We start from the raw sequence: 14,569 nt of genomic DNA, 5'->3' as shown, positions 1-14,569 counted from the left end.
TGGATATATGTGGGAGACAGAATAGCATCAGTCACCGCGTCTCGCTCTCTTCCTCTCTGACCCTAATCCCTCGCTCATCGCCTGTCGCCACTCGAGGCAGGGATGCGCCCGGATGGATTGCGGAGGGCTGGCTATGACTTGGACACACAGATTATGAAAGAGGATCATACAGAGTTAGCATAGAAGCTCATTCCACCCATGGGTGTTATTTATGTTCCTTCTTTGTATTTGTGTGTAGAGGTAGTAACTCCTTACCTGAGAGAGGAGGAACTTGTGTCCCCAATAACTGAACAGTACAATACAGATGTTGCTGTATTCTGTTTTGAACAGTAAGCAAAGCATTTCAAGCAAACTGCGGGGGGGGGGGGTATACATTTATACCCAGTTGGATGGAAAGCAAGTAAAACAAAACAGTTTCTTGTTAATTAATGAGGCAATGATTCTTTTTTATAAGAAGTTAGAAAGAATAAGAAAACAAGTGCTCCCTCACAGATGCATTTCTTCATTATTTGTATTGCATAACTTATAGATAGCATTAAATATGCCTACCCTAGATACTATTTTCAGTCTTTATTCAGAGCTCATTAAATGTTAGGACTCCACCTAAATCATTAATGGTCCATTATGTTCCTATACTATGTATGAAATGCGATAGTAGTAAGGAGGATTGAATCCATGCCCAAAGGTTCTAGGTTTGAACCCCAATGTCAAACCAGAGGCATCAGTGCACCTGCCCAGGTCAAGAAATATCTCTGCACCTCGCGTTGGAAAAAGGGCCTCAAAGACGAATGGGGAACGGAACAAAAAACAACCCCTGCCTTCAGAGAGTCAAGATTACGTGAGGGAAAAATGCTCGCCTAATTACACTGAAAGGAAAGGAAAGAGAGGCACCGGAGAGTGTCTTGCTGCAATGAAAAAGGAAAACCCATGAATGCCTCATCAGCTGGATAAGGACCAGGTGCTGATGCTCACAGCGTTGCGTTCAGAAGACCTTGGCATCACTCCTCGGCCCGTTATATAACGATATCATTAAAAACCTGTCAATGCCAGTGACCCGCGCCTCCGGCCACAGACCATCTCTGCGGTCCGTGTGCCAGGACGGCATCACTTATACACCCTGACAATTACTGCCCTCGGGGACAAGGACTTTGAAACGCGAAAATCATCAGCTAAACGGAGTGTGACTGTTGGGCTGGAGGGGGGGGGGGGGGTTGTGAAGGCTGCCATTCGCTCGCATCGTTGATCATCGCTCCCAGTTTGGTAGTGGAGGGGGGGTTTTTTACTTACAGCTCATAATTAAGCCGATCAAGCTTAGCCATTACAGCCGTAAGCTCCTTCTCCCACGGTCCCTGATCAACACCGCAGCCCTGAAATCAGTCCTGGAAGTGCGGTTCACATCGTCAGCTAAATAATCGCACTAAGCATCTGCAGGCCGGCGGAGAGGCAGATTGCCTTCGCTGCCTCTTTCAGTCAACAGGCGCTTGAAGATTCTTCTGAAACAATTAATTAAGAATCAGGTTGTTATTTCATTTCCAGCCGACCCACCAGTGTGTCTGAGGGAGCGCAGCGGTAACCAATGGGGGTAAACGGAGTCGGTGGGGAGTGAGGACAAGGAGGTACTGAAGGAGGAGTAGAAAGCAAGGGCAAAATTAACATTGTAACATGTTTCGCAAAAGAAGATGAGGGACATAACTAGATTCCCTGTTATGTTGAGTGCCTTTTTTTACCCCTCAGCCAAACAACCATTTCATCCTCTTATAGTATAATATTAATTTGCGTGTATTGTAGTTTATGTAGTTAAAGGAAGCTCTATTAACTAATCAGATAATGACGCATACAAGTGAGGCTTATGGGGTCATTGAAATCGTTTTTTCCACATAGGATCACATGGTCCTACTGAGGTTTTTTCTTATACACTTGATCCCAGCAGAGCCCTCTCCCAGCAGCTGGCTCCACGAAAGAGGATGTGAGGAACGTCCAGCTCTCGGCCCGAGTGACCGAATCACTTGGCCTCCGTGTGCTGGAAGGGATTTCCCCTGGCACCAACTAATTGCTCTCCAGTTGCATGTCCTGCGTGCGCTTCGCTCATTCGAACGAGGCAAACAAATCGAATTGACATTTGGCGCGCGCTACAACAAACAATCAAGACTTGTGTGGAAAATTCTAATTGTTCACAGAGCCAATCGTTGTCATGGTGTAGGCCTACCACCTGCTGTCGTCGTTAGAAGCCGAAACGCCTGTGCACACGCTGACTTTCCTCCACGATAACACACACTGTACTGTTCTCTCCGACCCCCCCCCCCCCTCCCTTCTCTGCTGTTTTTTGTCAGCTTCTATTAAATGCGTAATGCAATTCAACAAATAAAGAGGAACTGCAGCTGTCAACCTTACACTCTAAAGAAGAGCAGGCCATAGATCACAGACAAACAGGGGCATTTGATCTAGCGGTTGACCATGTACTGAACCTGTGTGTGTGTGTGTGTGTGTGTGTGTGTGTGTGTGTGTGTGTGTGTGTGTGTGTGTGTGTGTGTGTGTGTGTGTGTGTGTGTGTGTGTGTGTGTGTGTGTGTGTGTGTGTGTGTGTGTGCAGGTCGTCAGGGGTCTAACCCCCAGGAGCTGTACAGGAAGAGGGTCCTGGTGGCCTCACACAGTGGCACCAGCGTGATCATCAGACCAGGAGATGTCCTCCGCATTGGTACACACACACACACACACACACACACACACACACACACACACACACACACACACACACACACACACACACACACACACACACACACACACACACACACACACTTACACATACACGAATACACACTGACACACACACACAAAAACGCACACATTGTGTTTGTGTGTTTTTTTTATTATTAATATTGGTTTACTTATACAATGTACATGACATTTATATGATCTATTAGACTGGGTAGCCCCACCCATTCTGTCGGCCATTAGGGTCTGGAGAAGAGCAATACATTTCTTTCTGCCTCCGATATGTTTTTGCGGGAGTCAATCACCAAGCTGGCTTTTCCCCTTGGCGCCCCGTCGGCTGGTTTAACACTATGATGACAGGGAAGCGACGGCAAGCAGCCAATCGCGTACAGGGTCAGTTGAACTAGGCCCGTTGATCACGCCTCTTGTGCTGAAGAAAATGACAGCGGCTTCCCAGGACCTGGCAATAGCCAGACTAATGTTCTATTGTATTTTTCCAATCACACTTTGATGCCCCCCGGCATGCCATTACCCTTTAGAATATTAGTACACTCGTTTACATACAAACATAGCTTTGTGTGTCGCTGCCCCTCGCTTGCCGTAGCACCAGTAGGGCGACCAGTACCCACCAGCACTGACCCACGGGTATCCGCGGTTACATCTCCCCAGGGTGTCCGGTGGCGGCGGACCACAAGATGCCCGTCCACTGGGACTACCAGAACCAGAGCCTGCCTGAGTCGGCCGAGACGGCCCCGGCGCTGGGCTCCTACCCCGTCCCCCAGGCCTCGCCCCCGGGCCGGCCCCTGCACCACCGCAGGCTGATGAGGGGCCGCGTGCTGGAGGTCAACACCCTGCAGGGCCCCTTCTCCGGCCGCTACCGGTGCCGCACGCTCGTCAACAGCACCCGCCACGTGCTCTCCGCCTGGATATACGTGCGCAGCGAGGGTGAGTGCTGTTTCCCCCCCGATGGTTGAGGGCCGTGGCTGCACAGGGGGTGCGCGCTGCTCGCTGACGGGGAACGCACTACAGACGTGGAGACATTGAGACGTCACGCTACGCAACGTTTGGTTTTACTGGTTTAGCCCCCGCCCCCCCTCCCCCCCCCCCTCTGTCATTGGTCCATCGAGCTGTCAGTTCCGCCCTTCCACTTTTGTCAAGGCCAATCCGCACAAACACAACTCAGGTGCCATCTGATTGGCCTAAAAAAATTGTTGGGGTCTTCCTCCAGGCTCTCTTGTACAACACCGTATCACAAGGGTGTAAAGTGTAAAACTTTCCCTAATATGATACGTCATTAGTAATCCCAAATCGTAATCGATTTTTTCAGTAATCCCTATTCATATCATATCCTCAGTTTCAAGATAAAGTTAATGCAATTGCAGTAAAGAAGCAACAGAAGGCAGAGACACTTTAGGGATGCACTTATCACATGGGATCTATTTTTAAGTGAATCACAGTGAAAGGAGCACATGGTCTTCATTCAGGTGACCAGGGTGTGTGACGTGTGTCTGTGAGTGTGAAGTCTCACAGCTCACAGTTACTTTTGATCACATCATTATGTTTAAATGAGGTAATTTAGCAGACTTTTCCAAAGCAATTTATAGATAAGGAAAACGACCAAAGTACACATTTCATCATTTGAGTTCCTGCTAAAATGTACTGTACGGTATGAGCAAGTATCTTTGGGTCAATATGATCAATATTATTGAATTTATGTTTGAGTTAATCAATTGGAGTTAACTTACAAACCAAGTAAGTTAAGTAGGGAATAAGCACACAAATCAGCTGATGAGATGTTCCTGGAAGAGATGGGTCCACAGAGGTACAGGGCTCTTACTGTGCAGAATCAACCTCTCTTTCATTTTATGTTCCACTGGGGACCTCACTTGACCCAACTACTCTTGCGCCTTATTGGCTGAGACACAGGACTTCTAACTATTGCTACAGTTTTGATTGGCCCCTGCACCACACTGGTAGCCATCACCTTGTTCCAATTAGCAATGTGTACCTCTCTTCAAGCTTCCCGAAAGTGTGTCTGTCGCACCTCATAAAGTCTGTTCTTACATCCGAGAGGGTCTGAGGGCCCCAAACGACAGTCACCTCATGGCCAATATCAACGCTGATTAAACAGAGGACGGCTGTGGCTTTCCAAATGTCTCTCTTTCAGAAGGAAGGGACTTGGCATTGCTAAAATATATAAAAGAGAAGAAGAAGGAACAGCCACAGAGGCCTATGATCTATGCTGAAGCCAGAAGGAACGCTGCAGAGCTGCAGCTTGGCTGTGAACTTTAATGCTCTTTCTGCGTCTGCCGATGCCAAGACTGTCGGTCATAGCTCAGGGTCTCAGTCCAACGAGGAGTTAGGAAAACCTCTCTGGAAGCTCTGGTGGAGCCAACTGCAGCCCCGCCTGGCCTCTGAAGGACAGGGCTGAGAGAGGGAGGGAGGGAGGGAGGGATGGATTGAGGGAGGGAGGGAGGGAAGGAGGGAAGGCAGGAGAGAGAGGGAGAGGTTGAAGTGGAGGAGAGCACTGCCAGAACACAGGATATGGTATGAATGTGTGGATGAGGCATAAGGGATACCGACAGGGGGACAGAGAGGTGCAAAGGTAAAAGGGCAAAGGCTGTTCACTTTCCTAAGTCCAACAAACTGGCAGCATATAGACGTTCGGGCTTTCATTGTCCTCAAATCCCCATTTTAGCAATGTATTGTTATGTATTCTCATCATACTTCGTTAACATCAGCTGTGATTCTTTATAGTTTAAAATATATTTGAATACCATATATTTTGATGTATGATATTACTAAAATATCATAGATGAAACATTTCACTATTATCTCAAACTCTCATTCTGACAAGTGAGCTTGGCAAGAGAAATGTTGGCGAATATTTAATCGGTTAGGATAAACTGAAGACAGAGGGAGAAATCCTTCCTGAGACTGATAGGACTTAACTGGTCAGAGGTTGTTTCATGCATGCCACATTTACTTTGTCAGCTCTCTTGGCTTCCAGAGAACCAATGACACCTCTCCACGTTAGAATATATAAATATCCCCCCACCCGATCATTTATCTTCATTTGTAGAATGAAAATGTACGTCAATATCAGAATAACATCCATGTAGATAGCCCTAACCCTGTCTCAACTCATGTGTGACACTGAATAAATGCTTGGTCCAGCAGTCCTACAATGCTGTACTTCTGCACTTCTAGAAGGAGACGGCAAAGAGCATGGCCCGATACGATAAACTGAAACGGCTGAAGTTTCGCAGTGTTTCTGTTCTGTTCGAGAGATTTTCTACAGAAAATAAACTAATTCTCACGGGTGAATGAAGCTTTAAGAAGGGCGCTTTTAGGAAGAATGTTTCTGCATTGGCCAGTCTGCACGGTGTTGATTTTAAACCTTTGGAAGAAACAACGTTTATTTACTAGTGCTGCACTCGCTGATAACAGTCAATTACGCGCTTACAGAGCACCGCTTCCAGCAACCTGATCAAAACAAATATGAAGTGAAAGAAAATAAAACGCCCTGTTAACCCTGGGTTGAGCTGGTCTGCTATCAGACTCTCCATTATTCAGCGAGTCACTTCGAGAGGAAGGTAAGAAGTTTAAATGTTAGAAGCTAAAAGGCTAAGATGTTATTCTTCTGCATGGAGATCATAAACATCTTTATGCGGATGTATGTTACTACAATGGTACTACAATATGTACTACAAGTCCAAAACAGCCCATCAACCATCAAACTGTGCCATTTTCAACACACCCACCATTCAATCATCGGGTCCATAATCAAGGCAAAGTGAGAATAACGTTGGTCTCTTTGTGTGTTTGCGGCTGGGTTTCCATAGAGTTTGTGTGGCACCTGGGAGACTGGACGGTGTGCAGCGCGTCCTGTGGTGACCGGGGGAGGCGCGTTCGACGGGCACGCTGCGTCAGCCCCGGTGGCCGGGAGGTCAGCCCAGCAATGTGTCATCACCTGCCCAGACCCGTGGCACCGCCAGTGGGCTGCAACATCCAGGACTGCCCCCCGAGGTTAATCCAACAATGCTACGTGGTGGCTGCTGCCCTCACACAGGAACACATGTATCACACGCACACAGACAGACACATATGCACACCACCGTTTGCACACAAAGACCCACTGAAAAACACACAGAAACACAGCCTTCAGGCACACACACACATAGATGTGCTAAAATAAACCCCCGACCCTAACATCCTTATCTCTGCTTATTGAAACACAATACAGGGCAGAATACAAATGGACTCAGCAATCAGAAACAATTCCTGCCACTGCAGGGGTTTTAATCCGTTTCCATCCGGGTACCACAAGCCCTCTCCAATCCATATCAGTCTGCTGGCACCTGTGGCTCTCATTTGGCTTATCCATCACAAGTGTGCACATCTATTATCCCTCAGTCCACCTGTAGAAACAAGAAGGGGCTGGGTGGCCCACACTAGTGGAGGGACAAGGCCCTGTGGGTTTAAAGGTTGTATCAACGATTCTGATTGAAACGTAAAGTATCACATTCATCTGCTTTTTCCTCATGATCCGCTAGCTGCCCGTCCCATAAGCGGGCTGTCAAAAAAACGCGTCTCTCCAGGCAGCCTAGGCTCCGAGATCGCACACAAAAACAAATGGTACTACCAACACCTCAAAAGCAATATAAACGGTGTTCCAACCAATCACATACAAAGGGGTGGGTGTTGTGATGTTTCGCGCTCGTTCATGGCTATGCCTGGGCTATGCGACCCTTCGAGTGTCTTATGTGTTGGACCTTCATGGTCATGCACGTTCATGATCATTTTCAAAACACGGGAGGGAGGGGCTAGCTGGCTCTGTTTGTCTGGAATCTCGCAACGGAAGTCAGGGCAACCAGAATCGCTGATACAACCTTTAAAGAAGAAAAGCTGGAATATACCATATCCCAATTATAAGGATTTATATATGTATGTGTGGAGGGCAATAACAGGTATTTCAGAATCTGCAGCAGTAAGATAACTCTTCTTAATGAGAGAAAACACGAAAGATTCACGTTTATTTCTTCAAATATTTTTTCGATTCTTCCAATACCTTGGTAGTTCACTATTTTCTTTAGACTTTATGTAACAATAGGTTAATATTAAAGCTATTCATATTTCATGCTCAAACATTCTCATTCACGCTTAACAAGGTGAATGGTGTGCAGAGAGGATTTCATTCAATTTAAATATTGTAGATTTAAGTACGAGGGCACATTTGTCTGTAACAATTTATTAATCTATTAATATTCATGGGAATTGTGCCTTCACAACTGGATACTGTAATATTATGATTTATTATTGCTGATTAAGAGGCTACTAATAGTAAGACTCTAATTGTAAAATGTCTATTTAATTATCACCCATGCCTAATTTACAGAACCCATTCCATTTGTACACCTTGTGAACTGAAGCTGTAAACGAAAATTCATTATTGCCGTAGCTTTATCCCAGGCAGTAGTTAGTCTAAAAGGAGTAATTATAGCGACGTGGCTCAGCTCAGACAGACTGACAACTCTGCAGAATAGACGAATCAAAGTCAATTAAATTAATCTGAGTTGTATTAACATGGCACATGTCAATCGCCTCGCTGAGCCTGTCCACTTTTGCGACACACATTTTAGCTCCTGGTTTTAATTGGACTATATTAATCACCAGGCCCCCATGTTTGCGCATAGCGACTTACTTTAATATGATCCATAAAACGTCCATTCAGAAAAATGTTAACATTATCTGGGCACCGGCTCTGATGCATCACTCAACATTCTTGCACAATCCCTGCCTGTGTTTCCCTGCGCTTGTGATCCATCCACGCCACGGCACAAGGAGAGACAGACGTTAGACAGAGACAAACCGATGGGCTGACACTCAGATGCAATCGCTTCTGGGTGATGGATGGGGATAGGCCTCGATACGGGCAGATCAGCTCCAGATAGCGAGGCTTTTTCACACGGTTGCCAAAACCTTTCTTATTATACACTCATGTCCGCACTTCTAGAGAGGCACACAATGCACATGGACTGACTCATGCACACACGCACGCACGCACGCACGCACGCACGCACGCACGCACGCACGCACGCACGCACGCACGCACGCACGCACGCACGCACGCACGCACACACACACACACACACACACACACACACACACACACACACACTAACACAGAACCACACAAAGACCGACATGCACACAAAGACAGATGTGCACACAAAGACCCACACAAACAGACACACACAGACAAACACACTCACGCACACACAGACAGATGAACAGATGCGCACACAGAAACCGAGGCATACACACAGGTCGACACATACACATGCACACAGACTGACGCACAGACACACGCAGGCTCACAGACACTTTTCGCAGGTATTGTTCTAATCAGATAATTCAGCATTGGGCCGACACAGGGCTGTCAGGAACAGGTGTTGTATATAACTCACCCTGGAGTCCCTCACTTACAAAACCGTTTTAGCAGATGGGTGACGAAATGTAGTCATTTTTCTAGAACTCAGCAGTAAATACTTTCTGAACAGCATGGATTGTGTATGACTTGGACAGATGGCTTTTTGTCGGCCCCTGAGAAGTAACTGTGAAGAAGAACGATGAGGATGATGGTTGGCTTATCCGTGAGGGAACCTGGTCTCACTGTGGGGAACCGTGCTGCAGTGCTGAGAACTTATAGACGTCAAATCATCATCCCTGTTGTTCAAACAGGTGTTCAAACTCGACATGAGTGAACTGTCTTACCTGCAGGATTGTCTAGTGTTTGGGGTGTTTAACTCTCAGAAGGTTCTGGGATACAACCCCGATGTTTGCTGTCCACCTGTTTGTGCAGGAAGCCTACCAGGTCAACAAAAGGGTTATGCTATGTGATCAGATTCCTGCTAACTGGCACACTAGTGTCAGTGGCTGTATACAGTATACAGGCAATCCATTGATAGGCATATCAAATCAAAGCCTACCAGTGTTTTCGATTCTGGTTTATTAACTAGCCAACAGCAGTATCATCACCTTGGTATCACAAGCATACAGACATTGAAGACACAGGTTATCTAAAGCTTATGGCTATTCCAATAATATAACATACTGATTTGGATGTTCCCCTAGCGATGGAAGACATTAAATGGGAGATCATGAAATGACAGGTGGATATAGGAATGTAATAGTGCCTTGTTGTGTGCATCATTCCTTTAAATGGGTACCAAGTCTTTAGCTATGGCCCACTAGTCAGTAGTACATCTGAATTTTGGGTGTCTCTCAAAAAATTTGGACGCAGTACAGGCAAACCGAAAACGTGTGCAGGGAAAAAACGAACAGCTCCAGATGATCATTTGTCAGTTGTCTGAAGGGCTTTGAAGCGCTGTTTAAGGCTCCTCTTCAAAGCTCCACGTCTATTCATTTTCATTATCTCTGCTGCCGCGAGATGTGCCCGGTGGTTACGTCATCCAAATTGGTATGTTTTAATCTCCTGAGTATCCCTGTGCTTTTGAGAATATGTGTCTTTGACATCTGTACACGTGATGATAAAAACAGCTGATTTACAGCTAAAAGTGGGGCTGTTTGCTTAGGGCTATAACAGCTTGGAATTTATGAGTTGTTTATCCCCGGCTTGAATTTAGAATTTTTTCTTGCGAGCTTGATTGTAACTTTCAGTTTTTCTTCTCTTGACTTTTCTCGTCTTGTTGGAGTGCTGCTGTGAAGTGGTGCTCAAAACGGAACTGTCAAAACAAAAGACTGAAGTACTATTTGATTTCTGTTTATTTCTGTTGTTTTTTTATCGATTTTAGCTTTTATTGTTTTTTACCGAAACGACGTCCAAGCACCGAGAACTGAAAAGCCCGCAATCGCTCTAAAGATTGTCCCTTTATCGTCTCTGGAAGAGTAAAGGCCTGCTTCCCCTTTAAAGGCTGTACTCCCCTGTCCTTCACAGCTGGGCGGTGTCCGTGTGGTCCAAGTGCTCTGTGACCTGCGGGGAGGGCTGGCGCAGGAGGCAGGTGTCCTGCAAGCGTCTGCAGGCCAGCGGGGGGGCCAGTACGCTGCCGGCGGCGGCCTGTGAGGGGGCGGGGCCACCTGACAGACAGCCGTGCTCCTCCAATGGCTGTCCCAACTGGGTCAGCAGCTCGTGGGGGAAGGTAACTGGATAGAAGATATACTTTGTGTGGGAATTCAAATCTAGTAGCTGTCATTTTGCAAACTAACTTAATATCCACTTATAGCTGACAAAACTGAACAATGGAATCATGTTTTTCCTTTGCGTAAGTGATGATGACCGTTGACCGATGCTGCTTTGATTTCATTGGTTGACTCGTACCATTATTGTTTGACCGCATCAGCCTAGCAGCAAAGTGTTCATTTATATCAACTTGTGTGCAATTCCCGTCATATCAGCTGCTTGCGAGAAGAGCTTCTCTTGCTTACGCCGATTAAAGAAGACCCATATGAGGAATAGAAGCAGAGCTTCTCAACTATGTAGCCTATTAGCCCGGCATTTCTCTGGTTGTATTATTTGTTATTGTTTGTTGCGTCAAAATGTATAAGCACCTCCTCTAAACAATACAGCCCCCCTTAGCTCCCTCAATCATGATTATTTGGCGCCGTTACTGGTCCAGATGTAAATCCACCATGATTATTGTTCAACTCAACTCCTGTGGTGTAGAGACGTTCTTGAATTGGACATCAATTGACATCCATTATTTCCCAAACGACTGGATCACAGCTCCCATAGCTCTGTGATCATTCACATTGGCTTGTAAACACAGAAGGCTTATGCTGCGTTTCAAATCAGTCAAAAAACACTACTTCGTCCACTTACCCTTACGACATTTGAAAATGTTGCTTTGCATTCAGAATTCAGATTTTTCACACTCTCTAAAGCGTAGCCACTATCTTCAAACAGAATTCCAACCGTACAACTCAGTCCCTATGTCCTGAAATCTTGAAACTTGTGGCTTTGTTCATTTTTGGGCACTAGAGAAGGCTAGGGGAAAGCTACCGAGACAGGTCTGTAAGCACTTACCTTGTTTGGTAAAAAAACAACAAAGCTATCATAGTAACGTAACAATCTGTGTTTGGAACAATAGGTATGAGCTTTCCTCCCATACCTCCAGATTGTTCAAAGCTCACACGTTTCTGTGTGCTCAGGGAAGCTCTTGAAATCAAATCTCTTTCAGATTTTTATATTGCAAGGACAGCCCTGCAATATATTTCTTGCAGACATTCCTCTGCAATTGAACGTCTGAGTTCGGATTCGTGAGTTAATGGTCATTTAAAAATAAGTTTGTGATTCAATCTGAAGTCTGAATCACCGTGAAGACGCAATACACTTACAAATAATGACGTGTCCCATTTATTATCCAACAACAACATCTCATCTAGCTTTATCTCTGGCTGCAATAGACAAGGTTTACACACCTTGATTAATGCTGTTAACACATTCTGTCTTTAATCAACACTCACAATAATTGGTGGCTCAGTACAGAGCTGCCAACGGTTTTGCTTCTAGGCATATACGACAAGCATATACCTACCGATCTGGCGCTGTCCTGCAGGGAGTGACTACCTAGCGAGAGAATGTAATTTGCTAGTAGCAAAAGTGAGTTGATCTTGTGTGCTACTTTAATCAAATAAGGCCGTGTACAATTAATCTTGTTTAGTCATCCCCATCTTCATATCAGTGTGTTTGTCTGTGTGTGTGCGAATGGGTGTTTGAGAACATGCAAATGATAAACAGTGTGAAATTATTTATCCTTTAATTTTCTTCATAATGATTACATTATGTTAATGGAGTCAGTGCAAGCACTCTCTAGAGGAGTAACATGCTGCCAGGTAGCTTAATAACATGCAGATTGAGGACTAAGAGTTTACAGGTGATAAATAATCACCACCATATTGTCAACCATTGTTTTGCTCTTAGCTTTTTAAATTCAAAACAGCACAGGATGTGTTGGTGATAACTCGCAGTCATGAACAACATTCACAACATTAAAAACAACGATTTCCAACATTATTTACACATCCCCATTCCCCCATTGTAGACAACTGGATAACTGAAGGATCTTTTTGTTTCTACACAACAAAAAAACATGACTGATCCTTAAATGCCTGGGTGTTTTAACTTCTGTATCTTAGTAACAAGAGGTTTGAAATGGTTTGGGACTTCGATGTAAACATAATGTTAGCTGCTGTCTGGTTATAAATAAACTCTGACATCAAGGCAACTGTCAGATAGCAGCCCTAAGAATAAAGTCTTAATCTTGTCGAAGCCTTTACAGAGCTGCAGGCTTCTCAGTTTCTATTCCACCCTACCGTCGTCTGAAGTCTCTAACAACAGACAAATTACCGCAGTAAAACCTGCAGTTTTTCTTGGGTCTTTGAATGGAAGAATACAATTGATATGCTAAAGCATATGAAGGCTTATGAGTATATATCGTTATTTCTCTATTATTAAGGAAGCATATTTATTATCGTGTGTATGAAATTACTAGACTAATGGTCAACTCTGAAATGGATCCTCCTTACACCTCTTTCCTCCTGCCCTTGCTCCACGACGCCCAAGTCTGCATTTTTCAATATTATGAAGAAACCTGAACCCTGCCTTTCCAGTCTCTCCGTCTGTCATCCTCCAGCCGTAAAAGATAAATCGGCCCGATTTCTCCAATGGAGAGCGATGACCCAGTTCTTCCTCTCTTAAGTGGTGTTGGTCTGGCCTCTGTTCCAGTGTGCTGGGAGGTGTTTGGGTCCGACCACCACCGTGCAAAAGAGATCCGTCATCTGCCAACACTCCAACGGCTCCTCGCACCAAGACTGTGACCTGCAGAACAGGTAGATCACCATCGCCCCCACCCCCCCTCCCCTCCCCTCCCCCCTACCACATCTCCCCTGCTCCCAGTGCAGGGGCTGTCTGCTTCCAGTACCAATACATCTGATCGGAGTTCAGTTCCCCCCTGTGGTCGTGTGGCTCTTCTCCAGGCTCCGTGAAGGGCCTCGATTTCCGATGGTTGGTGTGTTGTGTGGTGTGGTGTGGTGAAGCGATAAGACTGCAGTCCCGTTCACGCCATGTCTGGTAGTAGTAGTGAGCGGGGTCCCCTACCGTGTTCTCTCTATGACAGTGATTTTGATGGGGATTATCATGGTGGGGGGGGGGGGGGGGGGGGGAGAATAGTCTAGTGGTTTGGGTGTATGACTTCCCGCCAAAAAAACACCTAACCGATGCTTGCTCATTAATGTAATGTAGGTCAAAATAAATTGCATTGGATGAAGTATTCTTTTTGTATTTCGGTACAATAGTATTATAGTACTTTTATAATATTTTGATGACTACTGTGATCATTCCGACCATTGTACTCCATCATTATCATCCTTGTGGTTCCAGGCCTGCGTCCGCGCGCAACTGTTCGTCCGAGCTATGTGACGTGCAGTGGCGCGCGGGCCCGTGGCGGGCGTGCACGGTGGCCTGTGGCAGCGGCTTCCAGTCCCGCAGGGTGGACTGCGTGCACCGGAGCGCCACCAGCAGAACCCTGCCCGAGCACCACTGTTCCTGGCTGCCCCGGCCCTCCACCTGGCAGCACTGTAGCACCACCTCCACCTGTGGGAGTGAGTCTCTGCCCGCGCGTGTGTGTGTGTGGATGTGGGTTTGTATGTGTGTGTGTGTGTGTGTGGGTTTTTGTGGGTTTGTGTGTGTGTGTGTGTGTGTGTGTGTGTGTGTGTGTGTGTGTGTGTGTGTGTGTGTGTGTGTGTGTGTGTGTGTGTGTGTGTGTGTGTGTGTGTGTGTGTGTGTGTGAGAGAGAGTATGAGTGAGTGTGCATGCAGTAGTCTTTGACCTAAAA

The 14,569-nt window shown here is 46.0% G+C and overlaps 1 protein-coding gene across 1 annotated transcript in view; it reads left to right on the top strand.

Moving 5' to 3' along the window:
- adamtsl3 (ADAMTS-like 3) overlaps positions 1-14,569 on the top strand; it is a 140,952-nt gene that overhangs the window by 124,803 nt on the left and 1,580 nt on the right. The window contains exons 26-31 of the mRNA XM_056607041.1: positions 2,590-2,694; positions 3,384-3,659; positions 6,560-6,743; positions 10,675-10,876; positions 13,462-13,565; positions 14,116-14,336. Of these exons, the coding sequence (XP_056463016.1) occupies positions 2,590-2,694; positions 3,384-3,659; positions 6,560-6,743; positions 10,675-10,876; positions 13,462-13,565; positions 14,116-14,336 (1,092 nt within the window). The remainder of the gene's footprint in view (positions 1-2,589; positions 2,695-3,383; positions 3,660-6,559; positions 6,744-10,674; positions 10,877-13,461; positions 13,566-14,115; positions 14,337-14,569) is intronic.

Source organism: Gadus chalcogrammus, chromosome 14, assembly GCF_026213295.1.
Source record: "Gadus chalcogrammus isolate NIFS_2021 chromosome 14, NIFS_Gcha_1.0, whole genome shotgun sequence".
NCBI lineage: Eukaryota > Metazoa > Chordata > Actinopteri > Gadiformes > Gadidae > Gadus > Gadus chalcogrammus.
The sequence above is the reverse complement of the archived record's forward strand: the minus strand, read 5'-3'. Positions and strand labels throughout refer to the sequence as shown.